This window comes from Anastrepha obliqua, chromosome 5 (assembly GCF_027943255.1).
Source record: "Anastrepha obliqua isolate idAnaObli1 chromosome 5, idAnaObli1_1.0, whole genome shotgun sequence".
Taxonomy (NCBI): Eukaryota; Metazoa; Arthropoda; class Insecta; order Diptera; family Tephritidae; genus Anastrepha; species Anastrepha obliqua.
In genome coordinates, this window is record NC_072896.1 from 93,804,558 (window position 1) to 93,817,015 (window position 12,458).

The following is a 12,458-nucleotide window of genomic DNA, read 5'->3' on the forward strand; positions in this document are numbered from 1 at the left end:
TTAAGGATTGTGGACTATAGGCTCGACCTCTCTTATGGACACTCAAGTATCCTAAGAAACTTAGGGTTCATCCCCCTGTCGACGGATCAATGTACACCCTCGCTTAGTCCAAGCGGAAAATTCTACACTCACATTCCGTCAAGGGAGGAGTAGACGGGCGCTGCACCTGGTGAACCCGTTCGCGGATGGATTGAAGTTGGAAGAAAAGGATGGCGAAGGAGGATACTCAAATTCAGGTTACCGGACCCCTACAGTGTGTTCCGGCAATTAGGCTCTCTGCGCAATGATGGTGCACTTGAAACTGAACCAGGAATGGCAGGCTTCACTTTCGATTGCATCCGAACTCTTTGAAATAAGGCTCATCTGCGTTTCTGGTCACAGCCTCTTATTTAAAAATTATAATGATGCTTTCTTTTTGATTGAGCGACTTCAAACTTGCACTCTGTTATATAGTATATACATATAGATATGTATCCTAAGGTTCCAAGTATGCACAAAGGGACACAACAAGATTTCTTCATTCAGGTCGATTGTATGCCTACGCTTTTATTTGGCTACATCTTAGACTCATGGAGCGAATTTCCAGTTCTAGAAGTCGTATCCAGACAAGTTCTAGTCTCCTTCACCTATGGCTAGCATAAGGGTTCCAGTCAATGGCATTTCTTATTCAGTCTCCGCTCCCTCTGCGCAGGACAAGGCCAATCCAGCCCATTTTCTTTTTCATTATGCTAACGTTTCTTTGTTATACTAAAATTTAATGGACTATATATAATACCTTACACCCAAATGTTTTTTTGTTGTTGTTGTTTCTGAGAAAATATTTTGAAATTTTCATGGAAGTTTTTTCAATTTTTATAAGTTTTGTGTGAAGTTTGAAATTTGGATTGTAATTGGGTTGGTTTTGTTATAGAATGAACTATATTTTTATTAAAAAAATAAATTCTATTAAAAGTTAAAGAACTAAATAGTCAATATTTGTCAAGTTGACAAGAACTTGCTCAGTATATTTTGATTGCTTCACTCCAATGCCTAATGAATGTTGACCTTTGAGGAAGGGATCATCTTCTTAGTACGATTTGTGACTGTATCGATGGTAGGAATGGTAATTTTTAAATTTATTTGACGAGTCGTATGTAAATTCAGAACTAGAGTGGAAAGCAGCTCACAAGCAACAATTGAAAGAACTAAATCAAATTAACAAAACAAAGTAAATGTCGAAAAGACTAAATACTTGGTTAGATCGCAAATTAATGGTCGTTATAGTAACCTGAAAGTCGAGCCTTAGGTATTTCAAAAAGTCGAAACCTTCAAGGTACTTATAGGTACTTATACGAGGGGTGCCTTTTATATTTCGGGATTAGAGAACAAAAACAAATTTTAATCATCAAAAATCACTTTATTGTTTTTCAAAATATTCTCCATGAAGATCTATACACTTTTGCATGCGTTTGAACCAATTGTCGAAGCACTTTTGCCACTCTGAATGAGGTACCTCCAAAACATGCATTCTGAATGCCGCAACCGCTTCTTCAGGTGTCGAAAAACGTTGACCTCTCAGTTTGTTTTTTACGTACGCGAATAAAAAGAAGTCATTCGGTGCCAAGTCAGCACTATACAGCGGATGACCCATTAATTCGATGTTTTGGGTGCTCAAAAATGTTGTTTGAGCCGATGTGTGAGAGCTCGCTTTGTCCTGGTGAAGAGTGATCCGTCTTTGGCGATTGGTTTTCCTAATTTCTTGGAAGACCACTGGCAAACAAATGGTTGTGTACCACTCATAATTTACTGTTCTGCGTTGTTCTAGTGGTACGGTTGCGACATGTCCAGTTTTTCCGAAAAAACAGGCGACCATTTGCTTGCAAGTGCTTCGTGCGCGAACAACTTTTGTTGGATTTGGCTCATCTTGAAACACTTTACTTTCGGGCTCATACGCGTAAATCCATGATTCATCACCTGTCACGATGTCATAGACGTGTTTCGAAGCCCCGCGATCGTATTTTTTGAGCATTTCCTTCGACCAATTGAGCGATTGACAAATTGTGTGGGATCCAACGCGAACAAATTTTTTTGACAGTCAAATGTTTATGCAATATTGAATGTATGCTGGTCCTACTAATGCCTAAGATGCCTGGTTTTCGGAACAACAACTGATTTTGGACGACCTTCACGCAATTCGTCTTGGAATGAACTACGACCACGATTGAATTCACCATACCATCGATAAACACTGGTCCTTGATGGAGCTGCATCGCCAAAAAATGAATTAAGTTCATCCATGCAATGTTGCTGAGTTAATCCACGTTGAAAATTGTAAAAAATAATCGCACGAAAATGTTCACGATTTAATTCCATTTTTGGACCGAGCTATAGTTTTTTTATTTCGTCTGTTTTCTATTTCGTCTGTTCGTTATTTCCTGCCAAAAAGAGGCGCCGCAAACAGAGGATGGAGATGCATATTTACATTATATAGGAAGCAGTTCAGTTACTCCCAAGTTGCAGCTGCTAAAATTTATGTAATAATAATTGTTAATGAAGAAAAAACTTCAGTTTTTCAGATTTTTTCAATTATTCTAGCAGAGAACTGTCATCAGCAGAAAAGCAGCTGATTTCTATAATAGTTTTTCTATTTCTCTCTAAATTGTCAACTTTTTTTACTTGACTATTAACTGTCAATTCTTGTTTATAGATTTTGTTATTCTAAGAACCCAAAGCAAAAACAAGATACATTGTTTTTGTTGTTTTTATGCTACTTCACCTACCTGCTCAATGTGCTTTGGCTTTGGTGTGAAATTCTATTAACAGATGCATGTAAATGAAAGTAATATTTCTGCTACAATTTTTTCATAACCAAAAAAAAAGGAGAACAGAACATTAATACATAAATATATTGTTACAAAAATGAAAATTATCAAATTTAAAACGCTGCTTTAACCGACATAGTAAATCTATCCTGGAGTCAACAACTGACTTAATAAAACATTTGTGTTCATACTCTCGTTTAGATGTAAGATTTCGACATCTCAAACAATCGGAGGCCAAAGTTTTTGAAAATTGATTATTTGCGCCAAATCTTATGAAATTAACTGAACCCATTTCTGACCCATAAACGCAACTTATTATGTACAATAAACTGTTTGCCTCGAAGAGCGACAAAAGAGCGACCCTTCAAGAGCTGCTCATGAAATATCATGAATCGTTAAGCAAAGAGAGAAAGAGTCTATTGGAAATATGGATATGAAGAGATTAAGCAAATGAAGAGCTGCTTTGAAATTATTACGGAACAATGGAATTCGAACGGGTTCTTGTGAAAAATAAGAGTAATGCGATGGGGAAAAGAGAAATGTGTTAAATAGTACAAATGAAGTAAATATATAATACATAAAAATAAATTAGGAAAAAATATTAAAAAAAAAAACAGAAAAAATAGAAAAATATGATAAAAAATAAGAAAATAAATATAAATAGTTTGAATTGGTAAGCCACAGTTTGTCAAGGCGGCGTTGTTTTACAAGAGAAAACAACATTTTGCTTAGTCTCCGTCAGGAACTTTGATGTAAACTTCTGCAAGGCAGTTAATATTGGGATGGCGCTATAGAAAAAAGTAGGTATACGAACTTCCCTCGGTTTAAATTTCCGTGCATGAAACACCAAAATGATAAAAATGTTTTTCTAATAGCGCCGGCCCCTCTGCAGGCAATGGCAAACCTTCCTCATTAAAAATATTTGCCGTTCGTAGTCGGCTTAAAAGTGTACACCACAAATAGATAGCGGAGGAGGAGCTCATCTAACAGAAGTGTATACGCCAATTTTTATTTATTTTTATTGGATAATTTACCACTTCGTCCTGATTCATGATTCTGTCAATGGATTTGTATGTACCCGTAATAGAATCGCCTGTAATTTTCACTTGAATTGCGTGGTTCATTTCATTGACATCGGAGGTTTTTGCCGCCCACTTTTGTTAATATAATATTTTAAGTCTTTGTGTCAAATTTCAGAATTAAGGCAAGAATGGTTCCGAAAATATGTAATATTTTAAAAAGTGGTTTGTATGAAAGGTGTCATGCCCTTTTATTTTAAATTTATTTTACTATACCTATATCCTTCCGGCAATTGCAAGCAATAAGTTGACGAAGTTTGATTGCAAACCAATTATTGGTTTGGTAGCTTTTAAAAGACGTACAAACAAACAAATATTCATTTTTATATAAAATAGCTATAAATTAATCAAACAGGTTGGTTCTATTATACATTTTTTAAAAAAAAAAAACAAAATAATTTTTAGCCATGGACATTTTTATTTGGACTTTTACAATTTTTTCTGTTAAATGGAAAAGCTGATATCCGTCAAGTGGCTGCCGCCACGCACATTTGTGTCCATTTTATACCATTTTCCATGATCTTCCGCAAGAATTCCGGTGATAACTATTCGCATTCCTGTCGAATATTCCGTTTAAGGGGTGGTCTAGAGCTCGAAAATTTAGGGTATTTTCAGGAATTTTTTTTTGTACAATAAAAAAATGAAAAACGATATTTAAATTTTTTAGACATTTTATCTAACTTCTTTGATATTCAAAACTGAAGAAAAAAAATTTAATTTTAATAATTTTAAAAATGGCTCTGAAGCTCACCCTCTGGAAAATTTAAGGTATTTTCAGGAATTTTTATTTACAATAAAAAAAAGAAAAACGATATTTAAAATTTTTAGGCTTTTTATTTAACTTCTTTTACATACGAAAATGAAAACAAAAATTTTTTCTTCTGATACACACAAACCAAAAAAAAATATTAATCAGTATTGAATTTGAAACTCCAAAAATCGGGTTTCTTTTTCAGTTTTTTAATAAAAAAATACGAAATAATTGAAATAATAATATGATTTTAGAACGGTCGATAGCCATTGATGTTGTGAACAACATATTCAAATTTTAGATGATTCGGTTGAATAGTGTTTTTTTTTTTGACAACACCAGACCCAAAAAAGTCGTTTCGAGATAAATGAATTTAAAGTTTGAGATATAGAGGTGTGCGTAACGCTCCCTACCTAGTTAATGGGCTGTAGAGCTTCTACTATAATATTGGGAATTTCCGCATGAAAATTTCATGGTATATTCTTAAGATACTTTACTTTCGAAAAATCTAAAAACAAAAAATCGATTTTATGAAATTTCTAGACCACCGGGTCCCCTTAAGGCCTGCCGCCATTGTCTGAGCCTTATTGATTTCAACTCGCGATTTCAAGTAGCTCCACAGAAAGAAGTCGGTGATGGTTGAAACGAGCGATCTTCCTGGCCATGCCAAATTGCCAAAACGGGTGATTACGTTAATACGTCTTCCTTCATCATATCCAATGTGCCCCAAACTGTGCGTGCGGTTGCACTGTCTTGTTGAAAGCACAACAAGCCCTGCTCATTCAATTCCTCCAGTAAGAAGCCGTTTGTCATAGCTTCCTAGTGTTTGCCTGTCACAGTGACCGTACTGCCGATGATGTCCTCAAAAAAATACGCACAAATCACTCCTCTCGCGTGAACGCCGCATCACCACACCGTGTGGTGTTGAGTGGATGTAATGGCCCTTCGTGCATCACACGCGGATTTTCAGTGCCTCAAAAACGAAGATTTTGCTTATGGCGCAACCGCTTATGAGCCTTGTCACTCATGATGATTGTCGTCCTCACGATGAAAATTGTCCTTTTCAGTGTTGAGGTTGAACTTTGTTGGCCTAACAGTAATTCACACGCGACTGGTTGTTACCTGGCATTAACTGATGGACCGATTGCACTTCGTAAGGAAACTAAAATTCACTGTAGGGTCCATCTGGTGATGACCAATTGCGTGGCTCATCGTCTAGTTGATTGTTGTTCGTTCTCAGCGACATTGCCAGTTATAGCCGCACGATATTTTCGGCCGAACAACCAATCCGGTGGCGGCCACGCGCTACAAGGCCACATGTGGTTCCAGTCGGTTCGAGTTGAATAACGAATTCGGTAAACATTCCGCCCAGTTAGCGCGACACGATTAGGATACCAACAACGATATTCAGGCTGGCTTAACACCACCGACCGATTATTGTGGAATATAACGCTCTATTGCTTGTCCCTTAAGATACTGCAGCTGCCTAGTTTACAATTATCAACATTCCCACAACAGTTGGTTCTATGTTACTGGAATGATCCGGACTTATGTCTGGCCAAGGACTTGCCATTCCAGCACCATTCCGCGTATATATATTGGGAATGCTTATTCCGCTACAACAACAACAACAATAAGTGTCAATATGATTCGCCACTTGAAAAAGTTATCATATTTTCCAATAGGGTGATTAATTTTGTGCCACCTTGCATTTTTATAGTAAAAATAGGTAGCACTTCCACCCGAAATTATACTCCTATAGTATTAAACTATTTTGAACTTTTCTAGCAATTAATTTGGTAAAAAGTTTTTTATTAAAAATGAAGGAAAAAATCTGCATTGAATGTGCAGGTAAAAATTCTCTGGTCTGGGTTTCAGGACATAAAAACATAGAGGGTAATGAAATTGCTAATGGGAAAGGAAGCTGGCTAGGAAGGGGACTGAATTGGTCGCACAGGTTTTCTACCCAGGCATCGGCATCCCCTTAACTGGTGTTGAAGGAAAATTTCACAGCTCATTTCTCAGAAAAGCGCAGAAGAGATGGAACTCCATTTATTCAAGTGCTATTTCGAAAACACTTTTCTTCTGGACGCCAAAAGTTCTAGGTTTTCCTCGCTATTCAATTTGCAAACTCGTAGCTGTGTTATTGGACTATCGGCTCACACGCAGAACAGCTGGATTTACTATATAACCCTCATTGCAGAAGCTGTGGGGACCGTTCAGAGAAGAAGACTGTTGAGCATTTTCTCTGTAAATGTCTGGGCCTGGCATCTAGACGACTAAGGAAAGGCGCTGCTTTCTTCGACAGCCTGGGGCAGTGCCCCAACCTAAATCCAATCAGTCTACTCCATTATATCAACAGCTCTGGTATCAAAACGGCGCTTTAGTACTTCTTGAAGAGCGCCAGACTGGTACTTTAACCACTTTATTTACCTACCAAATTAGAAATTGGAAGATCCATATTTGCCAGTATTGCGCGTACTGATTGAAATTAAAATTTGCAAAACACAACAAAAATTTTCTTATTTGGGTGCCTAGACATTGTGGTATTACAGGGCAAACATACCACTAGCCTCTGAACCCTTTCTAGGTGTCAGTTCTGCATCGATTCAACTATGGATTAACGACTTCATGAGTTTTACCCATAGAAGACGTTGACCTGAGTTGGGCTCCTGTAGGGTAGACAAGTGTTTTGTAAGAGAAAACTGAAACCAGCGACATTTCTCCAAAAACTTAGTAGGATGGACCTGTACTGTTGGGTGTAATCACAGGGCAAAACGCCTGTTGTCAGCATATGGCTACCAGGGGAACCATTGATGACCCAATATGCCTATTCTGCCGTGAGAATGAGTGCACTGCAGATCATTTTCTCTGTAGCTGTCCGGCGTTTTCTAGAAGCAGACTTTGACAATTGGGGTGCGATGTTCTGAATATGGACAAAGTTCATACTCTTCCTCTTCTGGACTTCTTAAGATGCATCAATGAATCCAAAAGATTCGCGGAAGAGTGACCACAAACCAATTTTTCAGTCTTACCATCCAAATAATATCGATTGTGTCTCTCTATTTCTTTTACTGTAATCTATCTGGGTGTGGTACAATGGTCTTACTGACTGAGTGCTTGGACATCTAAGTCAACGATTTTTTTTTAAACAAATTCAAAAATCCCAGTGCATTAAAATAAGTGAAAAAAGTAGTTAATTCATTTCAAATTTACAGAAAATAATTTAAGTAGCCTCCGTTCACTACCACCTCACGCCCGCATCGGCGTGCTACTTTCAACAGCGCATAGCGATCAGCGAATAACGCACCACTCCATTGTGCAACACCTGCCTACCGCTATGCGCAGTTATTTTTAGACTACTCCAACAAGCAATTTTCCGCTGCCCAGGTGCCTATGAGAGGCACTGAGCCGAAAGAGTCGTGTAGTCAAGCATGCGCCGCGACTTGATTACTGCTACTCGCCACAGATCCTTGCAACACTACAGCATGAAAAGAGCACCTACGAGCGCATAATGCGAGCACCGCACGAGCGGAAAACTAAAAAAAAACCCAAAAATATGTAAATATTGCGGCGCGCTATTGCAGGGTGGCTGAAGAGCGGAAGAGCAAAAAGTCAAAGCATGCATCTCATTACACGAGCGCTGTGTGAGTGTGCGACGCTTTGTTGGCAATTTAAGAGCATTCCATGCAATGAAGAGCTACGGCGTATGCTTATATACAACCGTTAAACGTAGTATATAAGTGCGCAATGCAGCAACAACAATGCCGGCCACATATTAATTTTAGTGTATTGTCTAACAATCTGATTGGCGCGACTCACACGCATTAAGGCCTGCATTAGTGGTGGTGCATCATTGTTGCCTGACCATCCGGCACGCGGCCAGAGTCAGAGCCACCCAAGCCAGTCGGTCGGCTAACTAACCAGCCAGCCAGCTAGCAAGTCAGCAATCAAGCGTGCATGTAAACATATGAAGTCAACGCTTCAATAGCCTGGGTAGCCCGGCATACAGCGCATCGAGAACAGGTTTTCACATAACGGCTTTGGCAGTGGCGACGATTGGTGGTTGCGCGACTGTTCAGTGAATTGTTGTTGCTGCTGACTGCCGCTAACTATTAACTGCTGGCTGTTGGTGCTATTAATGCTGATGTTGGTCTTTGTGTGCTGTAAATAAAGCTGGTGTGTTAAATAAATACTGAGTGGTGGTGGCGATTTCATTGAGAGCCAGTTACTACGCTCCAGTTAGCCGTCTCCAATCGGACTCGTTCTCTCTCTGCGTGCATTTGCGCTCCGAAACCTGGCAAGCGCGCACGAATTTCTCTCTAACCGAGCTGTTAGAGCGCAAACCCGGGCTCGAGAAGTCGAGAGCAGTTGCAGGCAGCACCATTGGCCGCCGCAGATTAGATTGAGAGTGGATTGAGCGCGCAGCATATAAAAGCGAGGATGCGTGGCGGCTCAGCACAGTTCTTCGTTGCTGCTGCTATAGTTCGTTTGTGTTTCATTGAATGTCTCACATGCCACGCTTTGCTAAATGGTGGAAGAAATAATAGAAGAAGAAAAAAAACAAAAACTGACTTAAACCGTGAACAGTCGGCATTCGAAAACCGATCGCATCGAATCGAGTAGGAGTAAATTTTCAGTGCTCGTTTGAAGTGCAGTGTAAACGCGTAAGCGCGAGTTTTGAAAAACGAAAAGTGAAGAACTTAAATTCCCACGGGAATGTGAACATTGCACGCAAAGCGTAAAAATTTGAAAAACTGAGTTTTGAAAAAAAAAAAAAAAACATTTTTTATAAATAAGAAACACTAAAAAGTGCTGAAAAGTTTAAGTGCACAAGCAAAGAATTTCAACCCGAAATCCAGCAAAATGCACACAGTCGAGGATATGTTGGGTGAGAAAAACTACAGTAAATGTCCTTTGAAGAAACGTCCGATCAACTATCAGTTCGAAGAGGACAGCTCCACAGATGTTGTGGATGTGAAAATGTCCGCCGCTAGCACACACAGTGATGACGACCACACAGATCAGCCCGAAAATTTGAGCCTCAAGAAATGCACTTATGAGCAGGATGACTTCGCACCCATCGTCGGCTCACGTAAAGCTCACCTCACTACGAGCAGCACTCATGACGAGCTGATTAATGTAAGCGATTGTTGCGAGGACGAAGGTGTCGATGTCGATCACACAGACGATGATGCCTCTATGGATATGCTGGACGATGAGGATGAGGAGGAAATCATTGATTGCGTGAAGATTGAAGAGCAAAACGATGCTGCCACAAATACTACACAAGCGGCCGCACTAGCTGCCGCTGCAGCTGTGGCTGCTGCCTCCGTTGTTGTGCCAAAACCCACATACGCCAAGTATGGCTTGCAGCCATGGAATTTCCATATGTCACCGTACACTGCTGAATTCTACCGCACCATCAATCACCCACATTTGGCACAACAGATCTCACCGCTGCGTGGCGACTTACTCTCGCCCAGCTCACCCTCAGCCGATTCGTTGGGTTCATTATCGCCACCGCCACACTACCTACACGGACGTGCCAATTCGGTGTCGCCGCCTGTGCGCTCCGAAATCATACATCGGCCGATTGGTGTGCGTCAAATGCCACAGTCGCCGTCACAGCATGCGCATCGTTTCATTCCCTACCCACAGTTACCCACCGCCGCTGTCGCCGCCGCAGCCGCCTACCATACGCAACACCATACACCACATCACACGGCGGCATATCCGCCGCCACTTAGCTACCATCATCATCCGCATGCACCCATCTCACCAACCTACTCCGAATCCTCGTACTACTCCATGCGCTCAATCACACCTGAGCCACATTGCTCGGCGTTGCCCGAGGATTTGTCGCTGAAACACAGCACGCTGCAGAAGACGCCACAAAAGTCGTTGGCCAGCCGTGCACACCACGCCAGTGAGAAACGCGACTCAAGCGCCAGTCAAAGCGGCTCGGCACCCAGCACACCTTCCATAAAGAAGGAGAAGTCCGCACCGCCACGTTATCAGTGTCCCGACTGCCAGAAATCCTACTCCACCTTTTCCGGTCTCACCAAGCACCAGCAATTCCACTGCCCCGCTGCCGAAGGCAATCAGGTAAAGAAGTCGTTCAGCTGCAAGGACTGCGACAAAACCTACGTCTCACTGGGTGCGCTCAAGATGCACATACGCACCCACACGTTACCCTGCAAGTGCAACATTTGCGGCAAGGCTTTCTCACGGCCGTGGCTGCTGCAGGGCCATATACGCACACACACCGGCGAGAAGCCCTTCAGTTGTCAGCACTGCCATCGCGCCTTTGCCGATCGCTCGAATTTGCGCGCCCACCTGCAAACGCACTCCGACATCAAAAAGTACTCCTGCGGTAATTGCTCGAAGACCTTTTCGCGCATGTCGCTGCTGACGAAACACTCGGAGGGTGGCTGTCCGGGCGGCAATGCGAGCGCCAATAGCAATAGTGGTGGCAGTTGTGCCAGCGCGGTGGCGGCTGACTCGGTGGCGTCCGCGCATGAGCTCCACAATTACCCAGTCTACGTGGAGCACTAGACAGCAGTGTGAAGAAGTGCGAAATTAGAGCTGCGCGGCCAAGCCGAGTTTGCCATGAACCACCAAAAATTAGTTCCTAGTTCGAAACCCACCAGCCACTAGCAAAGGAGAAAATTTTACAACAACTAAATGGTAACTGATCATTCAATTCAGCGCGCGTCTATCAATCTATCATTCAAAATGAGTACCTAAATTACGCACACTTACACATGCACACATTTGTATGTGCGTGCGTATGCAGCCCCCAGACCCAGTGTGCGCGTTGAACCTAGCAGAAAAAAAAAAAACAAATTAAGCAGAAACAAATTTCATTACCTCTAGTCAGCTCAAAAAATGTTGCTAACTTTGAAAGCAAAAACAACAAAAAAAAATCACAAAAACAACTACTTTAGTACTAACAGTTAACACAACAACAAACTATTGTAAACAGGCCTTGCATTTACCACAAATTTTAACTCAACTATAATACTATTTTACTGTGAAGCTCAATTTCGAAAGCCTCAAATCTACTTTTTTTGTAAAATATAAAAAACCATATTAGTTTGTAGATTTTGTAAAAAATGTGAAATAATTGTAATTAGTAATTTTAGTTAATTAATAGCGTTAATTATATGTAAAAAAAATTCAAATTTTCTCAAATGGTCAGCATTTGCAGAAAAAGTTTATCAAATAAGCCGAAATATTTTTAAAAACTGTACGGAAACTATTTTTGAAAATATAGAGTCTACTATTTTTGTAACTGTATACACATTTACAGGCATAAATATATACAAACATATACATATGAATATTAGCTAGTAGTTGCATTTAAGCAATAAATATTTTTATAAGTTTTTTTATAGTAATCCATAAATGTAAAAAAATTAAAAAAAAATAATTATTTATTGAAGAAGGGTTGAAGCGGAATATGCAAATATTTAAAAACAAATACACATGAAAATTTTTTTCAAAAAAAAAAATATATATGTACATGAGTTTTTATTAATTTGAATGTCAATAGTAAAAATAAGAAGAAGCCAAGTGCTCTGATTTAGCTGTGAGTGGTTGTGTAAGTGGCTGTATATTCTTGCATTTTCGGACACCAAAAAGTGGCTTGAAAAATTCTAGCTGTTTTTAGCTACACACAAACGAAGTGTGACTAATGAGTAACAAGTCCTGCCGCTGCCTAGGAGAAGTACATGCCGCTCATTCATCGCAAGAATGCCATAACTCAAAGAAGAAAAGTGACGAGAAAGACGGCTTTAGAGTTTTCATTTTACTATGCCTAGA

The 12,458-nt window shown here is 40.2% G+C and overlaps 1 protein-coding gene across 1 annotated transcript; it reads left to right on the top strand.

The window, feature by feature from the left end:
- The first annotated feature begins 9,497 nt into the window (after positions 1–9,497).
- LOC129248355 (protein escargot) lies at positions 9,498–11,189 on the top strand. The gene has a single exon (XM_054887881.1). The coding sequence runs from the start codon at positions 9,498–9,500 to the stop codon at positions 11,187–11,189; it is 1,692 nt and encodes a 563-aa protein (XP_054743856.1).
- Positions 11,190–12,458: the final 1,269 nt, after the last annotated feature.

Excerpts from the sequence above, each read along its gene's own strand:
- LOC129248355 (XM_054887881.1), top strand. The coding sequence starts at position 9,498 with ATGCACACAGTCGAGGATATGTTGGGTGAGAAAAACTACAGTAAATGT.